The following is a 19154-nucleotide window of genomic DNA, read 5'->3' on the forward strand; positions in this document are numbered from 1 at the left end:
ATGAGGTAATAATCTATCCAGGTTAGGGGAATGATTTTTATGTTGGCTGTTACAGCCGGTTGAAAAAAATAAATATTTCAGGTAATTCATTTTGTTTAAACACTTGTAGTTTATTAGAAAAAAAATCACAATTTTAAAAATTGGTTTTAATGGTTAAAATATCCATTTTTTCTTTGACTTGTTTTCCTGCACTGGCCAAAAGGGGATGGGGTGACAGTGAGATAAATGGCTCTTTTTCATCCTACCAAAAATTTAAAAACTTCGAACATTTTTGAAATGGCAACTGTTGGGTTATTTTAATGAAAAACTTCAACTAACATTCTGTGGGTGGGGGGGGGGGGGTGGATTGGTTTTTTCTCATTTTTTTCCAAAGAATTTTTGCTGTCAAAGTATTTCCTGTTAAAAAATTTTCAGCAGCAAATTTTCAGCCAGCTCTATTCATTAAATTCTCTTCTAGTCTTATGATCATGTTTATGATGTGTCTAGATCCGGAGATTATCTTGGAGGAGTACTTTTTTCCTCTTTTTTTTTTTAATTAATACTACACTCTAAGAATAAAAGGTCCCCCTTTAGACCAGCAAAACAAGGAAACTATGAGCTAAGGCTCCCTATTTTCTCTTCTTGCTACTGCAGTAGCTCTTTAAAGGACTCTGGAATAGGCACAACAGACAGGTTAAAGGGACAATAAATCTATCTAACTTCTATGCCATGCTCATGCCATGTTCATAGTATTGGAACACTTTGAGCAAGGCAAAATTAACAGGCTGAAAGGGTAATTGTTATAAAGCAAAATCCACTCCCCTCCCCCCAATCCTTTAAAAAAAAAAATCAGAGTTGGGAGAGTCTTAAAATGCTAAAGCACAAAATACTCTACACTTAAAGGCTGTTGTAAATTTAAAAGTCTTGCTATCTCACAAAACCAAATGAACAGCAAATAATAGAGGGCAGACTACACGCTCCCACCCAGTGTACTGCATTTGTAATTGTTCCACTCAAAGCTCATTAGCTGGGATTTTAAGCCTTGTTTTGTAGGACTGATAATTTTTTCCACACATGTAACTGACCACTAACTTCAAGCCAAACACCCAGGGCATAGAACCTGTCAGCAACTGACTATTTTATTCAGTGCAGTTGTAGCTGTGTCAGTCTCAGGATATTAGAGAGACAAGGTGGGTGAACTAAAATCGTTTATTGGACCTCTTTTTGTCTCTATATTTTATTCAGTTTAGTTTCTTATATGCAGGCTATACTAGAGCTATAAATAATCATAATTGCCCATTTGATTTGAAGGGCCCCTTCATGGGGCCTTTCCTTACCTTTGTCAGGCCTCTTTCTTTTCTTTAATCTATTGTTTATGTCTCCAAGAAGATCGTTACTGGATTTAGTAGGGAGGAAAGGGCAGACGTGACTGCTCTGGTGACTGAGCGCCTGAGCTCCTTCCTCCATAGATACAAGGGCTAGTTGTGGAGCCAAGGGCGCGTGTTTCATGCAAGCTCTCACCGCGTCCTGCCCATCTACTACAAGCCTTTCTGCAAGGACGGGGATGAGATGAGACTGTAGCATGAGGTGCCCTGTCGGCGGTGGGGGGCAAAGCGTGGACAACTCACCGAGCCTCCTAGCGGGCGGACAGACCGGACAGGCCATTTGGAACCGGCCCCTAACACCTCACTGGAAGGCTCACAGCTGCCCAGACTGTGTCTGTCCCCGCTCGGGCAGGCCGCTCCACAGCGATACCTGGAGAGGGCGGCGCCCCTCACAACACCCGCGGCCCAGCTCGCTGCTGGTGGTGCTGCTCGGCCCCTGTGGGCGACTGTACTGAGCTGCCTCCCCGCGCAGGCATCAGCCCCGCCCCCGCCATCTCCCCACTTTCACATTCCGCGCTCCGTACCCTTCTCAGCTCCTCACCTGTTCCCCGCCCACTCTCCCTCCAGCCCACCAATCAACAGCCCTTTCCGGTCTGCGCCCCACCCCGCCCCTTCCTCTTCCGGTTCCCCTGGGTGAAGCTACCGCAGGGATCAGCTGACTGGCATCTCACGTGACTCGCTGTCTGCTGCTGCTGGGGGTGGCGGGCGCTGGTGTCACGGGGGATGGAGCAGTGACGGGTAAATACCCACCGGGCGCGCCAGCGGGATCCGTCCCGTCCCCTGTCTCCCTCCCTGCGCATGCCCGGCCGCTCCGGGGATACCGGTGAGTGCGGAGAGCGCGGGGAGACGCGGTCCCTAAGCAGCAGCAGCGTGGAAGGGCCCAGCCCGGGGGGGGGGGTGAGACTCGGCCCGGGTGAATGGGGCTAACAGGTCCCCTCGAGAGAGGGCCACTGCGGTGTCAGGGCTGGGAGCGGGTCACCCCTCAGCGCATGAGACATGCCCGGGCGGGCCCGGCCCCTCGCTCATTGGATTGCGGGAGGGGTAACAGAGAGACTCCCCAGGGCGGGCCTCTCACTCAGTGGATTGGGGCGGTGGGGAAAAGAGACTCCACCGGGTAGCTCTGGCCTCCCGCTGAATAGGGGTTGAGGCTGATGCTGAAATTGGGTGCAGGGTTTGTGCTGCCAATGTATCTCTTTTTTTCTTATGCATCCTTTTAAAAACTATGTTGGCTAACACATAATTGACCCAATGTTAAATCAAAAAAGCTTTGCCCTAGTTGCTAAAGTGCAAAAAACAACCCCGCTCCCCAAAGCTGTGTAAAGAGGCCTTCTGGTCAGTAAACTTGGGCTCTGTGGGGCCCATGGGAAATCAAGCTCTAGAATTAGTGATTTCTGGTCCTAAAGTATTTTATTGTTTAATGAAACACTTAACATCTCTCTTCAAATTTTGTTTAGTCAGATAATAACAGTCTCTCCTAGGCTCTAGGCCACCAAAGGTTTCAGTTATCAAGGATCATTACAGGACCCCATCTATCCTTCCTGAGTCAGTCAGTTGTAAATGCAGAAGCTGTATGTGCTCAGGGTTATATGCTGAAAATTGCTGCTTCTAGCAACTGGTTCAAGGACACAAACGTCATCTGATCTGAGCTGTCAAGGGTTGAAGATAAAAACTTTAGCATGTCTTGTAAATTTAAGTGAAGTTTTTGTGAAAACCTGGAAATAATTGAGATCCAGTAGTGATTGGCCCTGAATGCTCAGTCAAATGGAGCACTGTAGTCTACTTCTTGTGATACAGTCTTATGATGTATAAAGTAAATGTGTCCTTTTCCCCCCCAGTGTGTTTGTACAAAGCTTACATTTCCTCAAATTCTTCCCAGTACAAATATCACTCCCTTGCTATGGTAGACTTCCCTTTATGAAATGTAGGGACAGTAATAGCAAGAAGGGATTTTTGGAGACAATAATGAAGAAATATACACAACACAGTTTCACTCTGAGGTATTGGAAACCTTGCAGTGACCTTAGTAAAGATGAGAGCTGAATGTAAAAAAACTCTGAATCACTCTAGGAAAATGCAATATAAAATGCATACTAATTAAGATCCTGTTTTGGCATTATTATAGTTACACTCACCAGTCTACCAGTGAACTTTCTAACTTCTGTTTAGGGATGCTCGTGCTTATCCATGGCACATTGCATGAAATCTGGCTTTACGGACATGCATCTTCCCTACTGTCTATTCTTCACTTGATACCGCATGAGTGCTTTCATGAAAATATGCATAGTAATGAAGAAAGAGCTATATAGATGTGGCAGCAGGCATGTTCCAAAACATTAGTAAACATCACCTGATGAAAAATCCTTTGAGGCTTAACTTCCATGTTTCTAAGAGGTCTTGTACATTAAGTTCCACTGCTTGTACCTATTGTAGTTGTTTTAAGCATATTTCAGAATCCAATTATTGTGATGCCAAAAATATAGGTTTTTTTCCTATTAGTTCAGTCAGAGTTAATATAATTTTTAGGTGTATATATTATATATAAACTTGTATTTTGAAAACCAGGAAACGTGTATTTCTGTGACAGCTTTTGTAGTTTAGCAGTTGCTAATATCCTAAGTCTTATCTTGAAATCCCCTTACAGGCATGTTTATAAAGGAGTATGAAGGAAAATTCAGTGTAATGTGCTGCTTAATCAATGACACTAAAATGAAAACTAAGTTGTAAATGTATTCCATTAAAACTCTACTGAGCCTTTTTATTATAAACAAGAATAGACATTCTCAATTGGTAGTACTGAAGTGTTAAATAATGCATCATTTTATAAGAGTAGCCCCACTGAGTCTGACTGGTGGTCCGTGTAGCCCAGTATCCTGTATTCTGATAGTGGAAAGATTTTAAAATTTTCCACATGAAGACCAGCTAAAACATTCCATTTTCTTGTAAAATAATTGGAGCAAAATGATCTATGTGAAATATAAGACTTCAGTTGATCAATCATGTAACTAATAATCTACAAGCCTGCAGCATCCTATGCCCTTTAACATTAAATGACTAATAATACTTTATGCAATGTTGTAGCTGTGTTGGTCCAAGGATATTAGAGAGACAAGGTGGGTGAGGTAATATCTTTTTATTGGACTAACTTCTGCTGGTGAGAGAGACTAGCTTTTGAGTTTACACAGAGCTTTTCTTCAGGTCTGGGAAACGAAGACTATATCTAACTATGGACCTTGCTGCGGCACAGCTGTATTGTTGCATCTATAGATCACTCTATATCTTACCTATCAGTCCACATCCTGAAAGGAAACCTACGCACACCTTCAAAAGATGAGCCTGGGAGCTTAAATTCATAACTTGGCTAGACACTAAAAATCATGGACTGAATAGAAACAGTGGATTTATGGCTTATTACAACAATCTGGAACCCACTAACAATCCATCTTCCCCCTCACTTTTCTTCCCTATGACTGGAGGGGTTGTCAATGGGCCTCTTGAATGGTCCCTTGAAATATGTGATGACTATTTATGCTAAACAATCTGTTCCATCTTGTTTTTAGCAGTGACGCTCTAGGTTATGTCTACGCTTGCACTTTTGTTCGTATAATTTATGTCGCTCATGGGTGCAGCCCCCTGAGTGATATAAGTTACACTGACAGCAGTGCTGGTGTGGACTGTACTATGTCAGCAAGAGACGTTCTCCCGCTGACATAGCTACCGCCACTCTTGAGGGTGGTTTAATTATGTCGACATGAGAGCGCTCTCCTGTCGCCATAGAGTGGTTACGTGGGAAATCTTACAGTGGTGCAGCTGCTGTGGTACAGCTACGTTGCTGTAAGGTATCAAGTATAGACGTAGCCTTAGTTTCCCAAACCTTCTTGTAAAAGTTGATTAATTTTTCATAGTGGCATTTCACTATGTCCCACTCCTGCAATATATTGTGGAGGGGTTGCCGTTAATGATTTCACTGGGTTTCTGCCTAAGCACTTGGGTCTGCTCATATGCAACAGGATTCAGGTCATTGTTTCTGCTCATTCAATGTAACAGAATGTCTTGAAACAAAATGTCAACATCAACGGGAAAAAATCAGCCTTCGGAGGAATCAAACAACTTGACCGAACTATGTGCATCTACTATATTTGGTATCTATTTTTCAAAATTAATAGTGGTGTCTAGTTTTCCACAAGCAAGTAGAAACTTCAGAGTTATTTACTCTGTGTCAACTATACTAGCAAATGAGAAAAATTGCCTTTTATTTGGCTTGTTGCTTAAGACTATATCTACCAAATTGTTATAATTAATTTATTTCACTGTGAAATCAATGACTTGGAAGAAATTGATGTATTTCCCTATTGCAGGCAGAATTCCATTACATAATATGGATACCTCTGATTTCTTATGAATATATATCAGAAATAATTGCAATGCGGAGAAATCGCTAGCAGTACCAGTGTTCATTGGACCCCAAATTCTATAAAGAATATTACCCAAGGGGATTCAAATACTATGTTCCTTTGACAGTCTTTCATAACATAATCGGCTTTTCTTAAAATGAGTGAAAATAAAAGTAGTCTTCAGTACAACACTTGGCCCCTACTGCCCTGTCAGTTCTTTCTCCTCAAAGTTGTTCACCTGCCAAGCCCCAGTTGTTGTGAAACCTCACAAATAAGGGAAACTGAGTCAAACTTGGGACACAAAGAGCTGTCAGATATGGAATGCAAACTACTTTGACAGATCTTTTTCTAATCTTTCAGTTGTTAGAAACATGCTCTGAAAACTTTTGAGAGGCACTTTTAAAATGTACAATTAAGCTGCTCTTATTGTCTTCAGTTTTGTTGAGTTTTTGAATATTGTTACAGTAGTTTCTTGTAATGCTCGTAAATTATACTTCAAACCTTAATCTGACACAACTTGAAAATGACTTGCAATAAAAATGTAGTAATCATTGCACCCTCTTAGATTGCAGATTCTACAGATCAGGGACGGTGTCCTTATATTTATTTGCAGAGCACCTTGCACAGTGGGACCCAATTTTGCCTGAAGTCTCTGGGTGTTATCGTGCAGTGTATAAACCTATTTATTTCAATCGTAGTAGTTTTAATCTTGGGTGTTTTTTTTTGACAGCATTGGGTAAACCTCTTTGCAGGAAAAAAAGTTGACTGTCCTTGTAGGCAACTTGTATTTACAGTCAAAGTATTTCTGAAGCAAGATTTTAAAATATGAATTTTATGACTCTTAACAGGATACAGTAAGGAATTTGGCTTTTCTGTAAAAGGGCTCATTTTGTCTGACTTGCAACACTAAATCTGAACAGCTGAATTTATGTCTAACTACTTGTTACTATGTAATTAAATGAAGAGGGGGTTTTCAGACTTTTTTGATAGAATTGGCCAGTTCATTGGACAGGAAAATAAGAGCTCAGTTATTGTACTATAGAATTTAAAACCGTCAGAATAAGAAATTAGGGGTAATAAGTCTGCAAGGAACTTTGATTTATATACTCTGCTTCTTTTGCTAATTCGTAAGCTGTCCAGTTTTCTTTTTTCTGTGCGACTGCTTGCACTTTTTTTCATTCTACTCTGTTGTATTAGCAGCAAAATTTACAAGTACCTTTGAAATACTATGTGCTAGCATTTGAAATCAGGATTGTACTAATCTTTGTTATGACTGCTGCCAACATTGGTGTAAAAGACTGATGATTCTGGTTTTGTTTACATGGATGAAAGTTGGTAATTGTTTATATAATTGTTTTCCAGTATTTAAAAGTAATTGTCTGCAAAATCATATATCTATATTTGCGCCCATATTTGAGACCACTTTCCCTAGAAACTGACAGATATTAGTCTCAGCTATCACAATGCTCGGACTAATATCAGCAGAGACTATTTGTGATGCCAGGACTTCAAAATTACCCAACACGTATTAGCCTAAAGACAAAATCTAATAGTTTGCAGTGGCGGGAGACGTGTCTGAGCCAACACTCCCATGCAATTTAAAGGAACAAAACAGTGGCTTACTGTTTAATTGCAACTCTATTGATGTATTTTGAAGAAAAAGTCACTCAAAACTCAGTATCCGAGGGGTAGCTGTGTTAGTCTGTATCCACAAAAATAACGAGGAGTCCATTGGATGCATGGATCTGAAGAAGTGAGTTTTTTACCCATGAAAGCTTATGCCCAAATAAATCTGTAGCCTTTAAGGTGCCACCGGACTCCTCATTTTTATTTAAAACTCAGTATCTCCTCCTTTTGTTCTGCCATATTTTCTTTCCTAAAATAGATTATTGCCTATCTTTATATGATGTATACAATAGCTATACTACTAGTCAAAGGTTGATGGAACTGTGTGGGGCAATTCCCAGGTAAGAAGCCAGCCTCTTCTTGCAACTGATGAGAAATGGAAGGGTGCTGGAATTCCTACCCTGCTTGAGGGCTTCAGTTTCATATAAACCTCCAGCTAATAGGTGCCTGAGAAATTTGAAGTGGTGCTGTTCTCTTCTGGCTACTGAAAAAGAGAAGGAATGCTTGATTTATATTCCCTGACTAGGGTAAACACACTTGGCTGCTAATGAACGTGTGTGGGTCTTCTCTGAGGATAGTGATGGAGTATTTGTCTCCTCTGCTTTCCCTTTTCACTCAGCTTTCAGTCTTCTCTGAGGATGGTGATGGAGTATTTCTCTACTACTCAACCCCTCCGCCAGCCTTTGTTTTTCAGGCCAGGTCTACACTATAGACCTATATCGGTATAACTAAATCACGTGTGTGGATTTTTCACACCCCTGAGTGACCTAGTTATACTGACCTAACCACCTCATGTAGACAGCTTCTACCATCAACATAGCTACCACCTCTCAGGGAGGTGGATTAACTACACCAACAGGAGAAGCTCTACCATTGGTGTAGTAGTGTCTTCACTTAAAGTGCACCTGTGCTGCTGCACGTGAAGACAAACCCTCAGTCTGCTTCCCAGTGCATAGCTCCATGATTTCCCAAGCAGTAGTGGTAGAATAAAACTGATCAGATCCTTTTCACTCTCATTGTTGCCCACAATATTCTGAATTACCAGTTTTCACTCTACTGCAGCTTGGGTCTGCTTTGAGCAGCAGCAGAGGCACTGGAGCTCTGTATGCACATTTCAGATGACAGCACTGCATTGGCTTACATTCCATGTTTGGAAGGATATCTTACTATCAAAGGACTAGAAACAAACTATTTTTAAAAATGCAGATGTTGATGGGCTTTCCCTGGGAAAGCTTCCTTCACAGGGCAAGGTGGCAAGTTAATTTTTCAAACCCTGAGTGGTGACAGTTTAAATGCAACTGTTACTGCAGTCTACAAGGAAATGAAAGAGTTGTTTGTTAGGATCCTGATTTGAGCAACTGACGTAGCCACATCCTTTTTCTCTTGCTAGTTATGAAAGTATTATTAGGGCTGAACTACACTAGAAAGTGAGGTCGACTCAGCAGTGTCGCTCAGGGGTGTGGAAAATTCACAACCCTGAGAGATGTAGTTAAGCCAACCTACACCCTAGTGTAGATGATGCTAGGTTGATAGAAGAATTCTTCCATTAGCCTAGCTACTGCCCCTGGGGGAGCTGGATTTTACAACAGTGATGGAAGACCCCCTTCCATTGCTATAGTAAATATCTATAGTAAAATATTACAGTGGCACAGCTGCAGTTGTACCACTGTAGTGTTTTTAGTGTAAACATAGTTTAAGTCAAAACTAATCTTGGCCATCAGAAAGAGGAATTGAATATAACAAGATAAGGCTACAAGGCAGCCTCCTTTAGTTTTTTTTGCACCAGCTGAATTAAAGATTTGTTACAAGTCCTTCTATTCAATAGTTTATGGCAAAAAAAGGTAAAAAGGTATAGACTAAATGTTGGTATGTTAAAATAGTTTTCAAAGGTATTCTGTACTATCTGTAAAAATTCCTAAAATTTGACATTTTGAAGTCAGTCTGTATTTATTGTTTTCTTTAGAAAAAAGTTTTAAGCATTTAAAAGAATTTATTAATGATTACTGCATGTTCTGTTCAGAGAAGCTACCTTTCATAACATCATTATCTGTAATGCAAAGAATGTGAGGCCATGTCACCATGAAAATATAACTGTTCTCTTGACTGATCATATCTGAGACATCTTTTTGGAAATACTTTATAACACATGCACGAGGAACCTTTCAGATCTAAGTGGAAACATGTAATGTTCCACTTACTGGAGTGAATGAGTCAGATTTGGTTTTGCTAGGATATTTGCTTACACTGTTCTGCTCTCAGAAGAACTACTTCCTCATTCTGCAGTGAGGCCTGTTTTTTAGTTCCTCCATCTTCCCACAAAGTCCATTTTAAAAATAAGTTTTAGTACTTTCGAATTCTAGTCAAACCCTAAGTGTGGCAAATGGAAAAATAACACAAGTGACGTTAGCATTTCAGATGTCAGGATGTGTGTCTCTAAACTGAACTCTTGTCTTTTCCTGTGGATAGGGTTAGGAGGCAAAGGAAGAGTGGAGCTCCCTCCATCTCATGCAGTGGCAGAACCAAAAGCTGATTGGGAGTTTCCACTCAGGAGAGATTGTGAGCAAATGTTAGCTGTAAAAAGGCTTGAGTGCTATACAATAAATCAAAGCCATTCTGCCACTATTTTAATCTGAAAACATACAAATGATGTAAAAGGTAGCTGGAGTAGGGAACCCACAACGCATGCACCAAGCAACATTAATACTTTGCTTTGTAAGTGTGTATATAGAAACTTGGGGTATGTCTACGCTACCCACCGGATTGGCAGGCAGCGATCAATCCAGTGGGGATCGATTTATTGCGTCTAGTCTAGACGTGATAAATCGACCCATGAGCCCTCTGCGCGAGAGATGCAGGCAGAGTCGATAGGGGAGCGGCAGCAGTTGACTCATTGCGGTGAAGACACCACGGTAAGTTGATCTAAGTACGTCGACTTCAGCTACGTTATTCACGTAGCTGAAGTTGCGTAACTTAGATCGATTTCCCTCTCTTTTCTCTCCCCCCCCCCCCCCCCCCCCCCCCCCCCCCCGGTAGACCAGGGCTAAGCGTAAGGGTAGTAGAGGAGGAGTCTAGTGTTGCACCTGGAAAGGTGCCACTGGATTTTTGTCATATATCAAGGGAAAGAATGCTTCTAAGTCATGAGAAGGGAAGGCCGTAAGTCTCATTTTCTCCAGAAACATGGGACATTCAGCAGATCAAATTCTATGGAAGTCAAATGATGTGAGATAATATAGCTAGCATTTTTTCATGTAGATGTCTAGGCTTTATGTACCAAAAAATTACACACCCTCCTTCCCCTGCATAGACATTTCACACTCATGGGCATAAAATATTTGCAGTCATGTGCCACATTCTGTTATTGCATTAAGTAGCTTCCTTTACAAGAGGGATCTTGGTGGTGGTGAAAGGGCATATTATAAAGGGAGGAAATAAACTGGCAGTTGTAATTTGAGGATATCATCTGTGTGGACAGACAAAGTTTAGTAATATAAGCCTCATCCTGTTTATCTTCTAATTGGAAGAGACTTGCATTAATTTGGAAGCCATACAGTCAAGGGGATACATGTGTTTTAAAGTACAGTAGAGCTTTGCTAACCCCTACACTTTGATTCTTAAAGATCTGGCCCCCTTTCTCAGCAAAGATTTCAAGTGCTTTAGTGAGGTCTCATTAAAACTTCACAACTTTTCAAAATATACTATAGAAAAAATATTAGGAATTAACAGAACTAAACCATAATTCTCAAATGAACGAAGTACACTTAATGATGGGTTAGCCTTGATTTTTTTTTTAATTAATTTACTAATTCAAAAAGTTCAGTAACTCTCAATAGGCTTGGTTCTGTTTTTTTCATGTCTAGAACAGTGCCTAAATACTTCCTCTTTGATCTTTTTTGAAAAGTTTACTTGTCTCACTGTAATTTTCTTTCAGTACTTGCATTGTTGTAATGAACAACTGTCTATTATGTGTATAGTTTTGTAAAGTACCATGATGAGATCAGAGATTCAGGACTATTAGATTATGTGTAACAAATTCCCTTTTCATGTTATCCACTTGGAAAATCCTCTTAACTTCAGAGCAGTAAATGTCAAAAAATTACTTCATTGGCAAGCAATAGCTCTTCAAGTGTGATTCTACTCTAAAAAGTGGTCAGATAAAACATACACCACCTTTATGAGGCAATTTGCTCTCCTTATATATTCAGATGTATTTGCTTGCTGTCTGGGCTTTTAAAAAAAAATCCTTCTTTATATTGGCACTGCAGAGTAAATATGGCTATGGGGGTTTGAGCTGAATTCTGTTGTCGCTTGTGCACCTTCAGTAGACTTGTAAATTATGTCCTGTTGGAGAATTTATATAGTTGAAAGAACCCAACTTAACTTGCAGTTTCTAGGTTGAGTTTGCAGGGCTGGTAATTTTAAAAGTAAATTGGCAAGTCATAGGAAAAAAAAGGAACAACATTACGGGTATTTTAGCAGTCTTTTTGCAGTGTGTTGAACTATATTCTGAGAACACTGTAGACTTTTTTAAAGTTACTACTTTGAGGGACACTAATCTGTGGCTAAGTATAGATCCTTTTTTCCCCTAGTGTCTCGCCTCTATCTTCAGAAATATTAAGTGTAAAGTGACAAAAATGACAGAGTTCTGGCTTATTTCTGCTCCTGGGGAGAAAACATGTCAACAGACATGGGAGAAACTACATGCTGCAACTACAAAAAATAATAATCTATCCACCAATTCAAAGTTCAATATCCCTGACTTAAAGGTATGTAAATACTCTATCATATTTCCTAAAATGTTCATATTTTCTTTATCTAATTCAGGATTCTTCTGCTACAAAAACTCAGTGAACTTATGTTTCTGGTTGGTTAGTTAGTTATTGGTGGTTTGAACTGTGGAACTGTAATTTTAATGAAGAAAATTACAGATTATTAGAAGTTTATGTAGACCTGAACATTAGAAATAAATTCACTTAAAGAAAATAACTAAAAAATCAATTCTTCTACTTAACATATCCTGAGTTCTGGGTTCTATTTACTCTGCAAGGCTTGAAGATGCAATAAACCGCAGTCACAGCATTCTTCTAGATCTGGCAACTGCTGCAGAAGAAATAAAGAATGTTGAAACCATGAGTTAGTAGTTAAATGGAGGAGAAGATGTAAATGTATTTTGATCAACTAAGATTTGTAATATGAGCTGTCTGTGGTAGGGTTTTCTATGGTCCACTTCTGAATTGTCTGTTTCTCCTTTTTCACATGAGATACCATAAAATGGCTTGATTAAAATCAGAATCTTTGTCAGAGACAGAACCTATATCCAGACACAGCACTTCCTCCTTCAGTGCAGATGGTGCTGCTTCAGTGTATCTTGCCAAGGTATTGCATGGAAAAATTAATTCTGGGGGAATTCTGTGCCAAAAAAATTCTGCACACAATATTTTAAAATTCAGCAAAATTCTGAATTTTGTCAAAATAAAACAAAACAATCACACCAGTTTCAATTATTTTGGTAATCTATTTCAAAATACCTGTCAGCAAGTATTTCTAACAATACAGAAAAAAAAATATTCAGGACAAATAGATTCCTTACTAGGAATATTAATACAGAATGTTGAGTAATTCATTTACACTACAATACAGAAATGTATTTACCTCCAAATCAGAGCAAAGGTTTGGGGCGGCCAGGGATAACGGAGGAGCTGAGGGAGGGGAAAGTAATTGTTGGGAAGGAGCCTGAAAGTGAATCTGGAGGGTTGTTGGATGTGAGTGGGAGAAGTATGGAACAAGATTGGTATTTTTTGGGGATGGTGGGGTGGATAGGAGGGGAAGGATTGTTAGGGAGTTGGGAAGCCTCCCCCATGCAGACCCTGTCTGACCCCTCACCTCTCCCATTCAGTCAGGGAAATATGGGAATAGGGGCATGTGTTCCTGCAGCCCCCCTCCCATTTCAGCCCCTGGCTCAATGCTATCACCCCACTAGCTCCTGAGCCTGTGCCCCAGTCTGTCCGTCTCTTCCCCCCCTCCCACCCCCAGCAGCCCTGTGTGCCCCACTCTGTCCATCCCATGCTTCATCACCTGGCCCTGCTGTGGGCCATCTTCTCTTTTGCTAGCTGACTTCCTTCTCTTTTGGTGCCACAGCAGCCCCTGGTGGGAAAAAGGTGTAATAGCAACACCTCTCCAGCAGAATCTGTATTCTGCGTAGGGGAAAAAAAAAAAACTCTGGAAGGGACACGCCTTCTGCATGTGTGCAATGATGCAGAATTCCCCAGGAGTAAAAAATAGGAGACCGTGGATAACATTGCAAGGAGAAGGAAATCTGGAAAGCAGTTTCTCTTGAATTGGATTTACTTCTTCCTGTCAGTCGCAGTTGGGAGCCAGTGCATTAAATAGGAAAAAGCACATCCTGGTCTCAGGAACAATAAGAAATTATAAGAAATTATAAATCCAAATCAACTTTTGAAAGAAGAAAAATCTACCGAAGGAGAAAAGGAAGAAGGGAGGAAAAATCTGCCTGTCACTTGAATGATTCCTAAATAGGAACAGGAGTACTTGTGGCACCTTAGAGACTAACACGGCTGCTACTCTGAATCCTAAATAGGAGGCGAGGTCCTTGATCCCTTCCACCTGCTACCTGTCGCTATCGTTGGGAGCGACAGCCAGAGGGCACAATGCTCCAGTTTATCCTCAGCTGGTGGTGAGGTTTTTAGGAGCTGTTTCCAGCTGGTATAATTTAAAGAACCCCTGGAAATGCTCTGTTACGCTGATAGAAGTTTCAGCCCCAGCATCCTGAGAGTAGAAGGTAGATTAAAACTATCTTCCCTCTCTTTCCCTCCTTCTCTTAGCTTGTGTCAAGCGCAAGCTTAATGCATCTGTGGCTCTGGCACAGAATCTAATAATTGTCTGTCTGCAGTGGTGAGACCAATACTTCCTAGGACAGCTCCCTGTGGTTTTACTATTGTACCCCTCATTGGGGACCTAAGCAGGTATTTCCTACCTTTTTCCTTTCTCTCTGATCTGGCTGAACTAAGACTTTCCTCATGGAGTCAAGACTGTTTTGTGCTGTGCTTGTGTAGAACACTTGTGACCCAAACCTTTAGCTTCTAATTCCTGTGTACACTATATGGCCAAAAGTGTTCTTCCAGCCTAAACATTGTATGGACAAACAGGCTGTATTCAAGTGCAGAGGGAGCTTTAGGTCAAGGTTTGGATGGCATCAGAATATCACAAGATGTTCTTGAGATTTCTCCCCATTGAGGCCAATATCTCATAAATCATTCACTTTAGGATTTTTGGCTGTATATGAACCTGTAAGTAAGCCACTACCAGGGATTAGAATGTGGAACATCCTCTTTCCCTTCCTAGCCCTCAAGGCAAGAAGAGGGTACAGGGATTGTATTCTAAACTGCAACCTGAGGCACATTTTTATGTATATGTGAGTGCATAGAACAGAAATCTGTTAGATTTGGAGTCTTCAACAGCTTAGGTTAACGATTGTGTCTACATAAAAGTTTGTAATTCACCTTTATTTAATTTTCAGTGTAACACAATTGCTGCATTTAAATCTGGCTTTTAAAGGTTGTAGACTTAGTGCTCGTTCTTTGTAAAACATTTTTTTCTTTATTTGAACAACATGTACCAGGACATGTCAAGAGAGCTCAGAAGAATCTTATTTTACATGTTTACAAAAAATAACCCGACTCCTTCAATTTTTGTCTGTATATTTGAGGAAGCCTAACCATCTGTGAGGTTTCAAGACGTTCCTGTGACTTAAACATCAAATAATTAGCTCCCAAAATATTTGGTATAAGCCACACTTGAAACTTATTATACAATATTTGAATCTAAAATGGTTAAGTTGTAGTCTCCTGAAAATAAATGTGCAGAAGTAGCTGCAAATATCTTATATATAAAAAGGAAAGGAAGATGAGTGCTTTTGGAGGGTGGCAGAAGTAAGAACGAATGCTAAAAAACTACACTTCATTACTGTACTCTGGACACTTATATGAATAACAAGAGCATCCAGAGTTGTTATAATTAATAGCAACAAATCTTGGAAGGGATGTTAAACTTCATGCTTCAGGGCTTAAACCAATCTCTAATTATTAGATAAGAGTGAGACCTAATATGGGTGGCAAATTATCCCACATCTGCCTACTTCAGTGTTCTTATAGCTTCCATTGAAGCATCTGGTACTAGCCACCCTCAGAGATGGGATGCTGGACTAGATGAATATCAGGTCTGGTTCAGACTGGCAACTTCTACATACAGAACTCTAAAAGACTGCAGCAAATCACTTGGGATAAATAACAATTGACTTTTCAATATCCATGGACAGTATCAAGGGATTTTGAATGGGGAGAATGCTACCTGTTGTAGCAAGCTACATTAAGTTAAGGCTAAGACAGTACAGTTTCAGGAAGCAATTAATGTTTAAATGTTGATCTGTGTGACTACTATTAAAGTCTGTGGTAATCCTCAAATTCAGATATCTTGTACTGCTTTGAATCCTTAAGGTGTGGGTTTGTATGGACTGTGTAAAGCAGGGATCGGCATCCTTTGGCACGCGGCCCATCAGGGAAATCCACTGGTGGGCCAGGCCGGTTTGTTTACCTGCAGTGTCCGCAGGTTCAGCCGATCGTGGCTCCCCCTGACTGCGGTTCGCCGTTCTAGGCCAATGGGGGCTGCGGAGAGTGGCATGGGCCGAGGGATGTGCTGGCTGCCACTTCCCGCAGCCCCCATTGGCCTGGAACGGCGAACCGCAGTCAGGGGGAGCTGCGATTGGCCGAACCTGCGGACGCTGCAGGTAAACAAACCGGCCCAGTCTGCCAGTGGATTTCCCTAACGGGCTGGGTGCCAAAGGTTGCCGATCCCCGGTGTAAAGCTTTTTTTGTTTAGCAGTTAAGTGCTTGGTCTCTAAGACTTGACTTGAACCTAAAATCCATTAATAAACTTTCATTCTTTTTTCTCTTCTAGGTTGGCACACTGGATATTTTAGTTGGTTTGTCAGATGAGTTGGCTAAGTTGGACGCATTTGTGGAGGGGTAATATAACTATATATGTATATATTGTATATTGATGTTCAGGCTTCATGTCAACCTTCATAATGTCAAACTCCATAGTCAACCTTTCAGCAGATTGACCTAAACATTGTTTAATAGTACCCATACTTTTTATAAAAAGAGAGATCTAAACATGCTTAAGATTACTTTCATTAATAAAAAAAATGGTTCTTTGTGGTAGTGCTGCGTGCTGCCAGATTCAGGAGAAATGTGTTCAGATCTTGGCTTAAGAATCATAGGAAGTGATGGTGAGTATGATGGGTTTTCCTGTGGTGCAACTGGAACTGGAGTACTGCTGAGTCCCCTGGCTTACCAGCCTGGGCTCTGTCTCACACTGTTATGCTATGACAAGCTACAGACCTCTCCAGATGCTGTCTCTGTGACATCCACACAGGGACACACCCAGCTGAGTTACATAAATGCTTCTCCCAGCCACTCATGAACTAACAATAGAGAGGCTCCAGCCAATTCCCCCAGTTCCTCAGCCTAGGACCCCAGGGATGTACCGTTCTGCCCTTGTCAGAAGCCTGACCAGTGTAAGTTTATTACCCCGTCCACCACTCCCTCAATGTGGAGAGGACCGGCACTAGCTTTTGTACGCTGAGCAGAGGTTCTCCCAGCACTTCAAGCACAACACACTGTTTTAGGTAAACTATGAAACAGGTTTATTAACTACGGGAAGATAGATTTTTAAGCCGTTATAAGTGGTAGGAATAAAGGATAGAGATGGTTACCAAAGAAAATTAAATTAAGCACACAATGTAAGTTCTATAAATTAAACAAGATTTGAATCAAGCAGTGTCTCACCCTGATAGTATAAGCAGGTTACAGATCTTCTGTACACAGGCTGGAATTCTCCTCCAGCCCAGGACCATTTCCCCAGTTCAAAGTATTTGTCCACCAGACATGTTTCCAGATGTTGAGTTGTGGGGGGGAGCGTGAGGCCAAGTGATGATATCCCTTCCCCTCCTTTTATAGCTTCTTCCAGCTTGCTGGAAAGATCCTTTGCTATGACGTGGGTCAAGCAGTCTCCATTGTCTACATGCTATCTCTGAGAAGTCTCCATTGTATACGGTTCTTGGGACAGTCCTTGGGAGCGTGGATTCCCTTTAATGGGCCATCAGCATGTTTGGCTTCTCCAATGTTGCACCTGAAAGGCTGGTTGTGGGTGTTCCCAACCTCACAACATATTTCAGTAACTAACACACACAGCAAAACTTCATAACTTCTCATTGGGGAGACGGGGGGGGGGGTGGTGTGGTGTGGTTTGGTGTGGGTGGGGGTCCAGATGTACAGGGGTTGGGTGGACAGGAGGAGCAGCTCCCCATACAGTGACCCCTCCCCCAATGGCTGAGGCGCGATGGGGCTAGGAAATGGGGGAAAGAGTCACTGTATAGGGAGCTGCTCTCCCATCCACCTGACACCAGTGCCTCTGGACCTCCGCTTCCCTACACTGAGTCTTACCCCCCCTGCACCCAGACCCCTCCGCCAAGCCCCTCCTGCAATGTGTGTGTGGGAGGTTTCTGGGGGTTGATCTGACCCAGCCCTGGCTTCTCCGTGCAGGGGAGGGGGAGTTCTGTCTCCGTTGTCCTTGTTTCTCCCCTGCCCCACCCCCCCAAACTAACATCTCTGGGTGGCCAGGGCATCCCCAGATTCCTCCTCCTCTTCCCCCCTCCCACCCTCGGTGCGGTGACTTCTCTCCCACGGCTGCTCTGTGTGCCCTAACAGATGGTTCCATGCTGCTGGGGAGGGGTGAGTGAGCACTAGTGGGGGGAGGCATGGGGAATCTGCATGGGGGAGGGGGAGAATGTTTCTGCATGCACACAGTGGTGCAGAATTCCCCCAGGAGTAGTTAATACCTTCTTAGTTAACTCTGAGGTAAAGTATATAGGATTACAAAGAAATTAATCTTGCTGTATGGCCATTGTTTCAACAGGAATGCATCTTCACTTTCTACAGGGTTGTCTGGTATGGAGTTTACTGATTCCAAAAAAGACTCATTCTCTTCAAGGGCAAGAGTTTGATCTTTCTTTAGGTGGGGGAGAAAAGAAAGAGATTAGAGGATCTCTTTCCATTAAATGCTATAATTCTTTGAATGCTGTCACTGTGGGTGCTCCACTTCAGGTGTTGGTGCGTCCCGGCGCCGTTGATCAGGGATTTACAGTAGCAGTGTCCACACGGGTTGCATGTGCACAGTAGGCGTCTTACACATGCCGTTGGTGCCGCATGTAGCGCGTGCATGACCTGAGCTCTCCAGTTCCTTCTCGGATGTCCTCAGCTGAAGACGGAGCTCTGGGGCAGTGTTAGCACTCTTAGAATCATATGATTCTGATTCCCTAAAACCGTTAGAAAAATAGTTTAATTAGATAGTTAGATAGAAAGTTAGTTAGTGTTAGTTTATCGGGGGGGAAAAAGTTTTATTTCGTTAACTACCTCCCCTCAGGGGACGGTTACCCGTTAAGATGCCTGGTTCTCCAGGCTTCAAAGGCTGCGGTCCTATGTGAAGGTATGCCCGTTTCAGACAGGCACTTGTTGTGTGTATGCTGCCTGGATGAGGGGCATATCCCCCCAAAATGCCCCCACTGCAGTAAATGGAAAGCCAGAGACCAATGCGACAGGGATCTCCAGCTAAAATGATTTTAATAGAGAAATCCCTCCAACCAGAGTTGGACAAGCAGATTGCCTCTCTGGGGACTCCTCCAAATGGGGAAAGGAGA

The 19154-nt window shown here is 41.9% G+C and overlaps 1 protein-coding gene across 4 annotated transcripts in view; it reads left to right on the forward strand.

Annotated features, from left to right (window-relative positions):
• Positions 1 to 1944: 1944 nt before the first annotated feature.
• The window catches only part of ATP6V1C1 (ATPase H+ transporting V1 subunit C1), a 42118-nt gene continuing 24908 nt past the window's right edge, over positions 1945 to 19154 (forward strand). Inside the window, exons 1-3 of one of the 4 annotated variants that reach the window (XM_005306029.4) lie at positions 1945 to 2187; positions 11968 to 12144; positions 16352 to 16419. In XM_005306029.4, the coding sequence (XP_005306086.1) occupies positions 12013 to 12144; positions 16352 to 16419 (200 nt within the window). In that variant the 5' untranslated portion in view covers positions 1945 to 2187; positions 11968 to 12012. The remainder of the gene's footprint in view (positions 2188 to 11967; positions 12145 to 16351; positions 16420 to 19154) is intronic. The other 3 variants (XM_042845156.2, XM_065582245.1, XM_065582246.1) reach the window with 3 other exon arrangements.

The sequence above is a fragment of the Chrysemys picta genome, chromosome 2, assembly GCF_011386835.1.
Source record: "Chrysemys picta bellii isolate R12L10 chromosome 2, ASM1138683v2, whole genome shotgun sequence".
Classification (NCBI taxonomy): domain Eukaryota; kingdom Metazoa; phylum Chordata; order Testudines; family Emydidae; genus Chrysemys; species Chrysemys picta.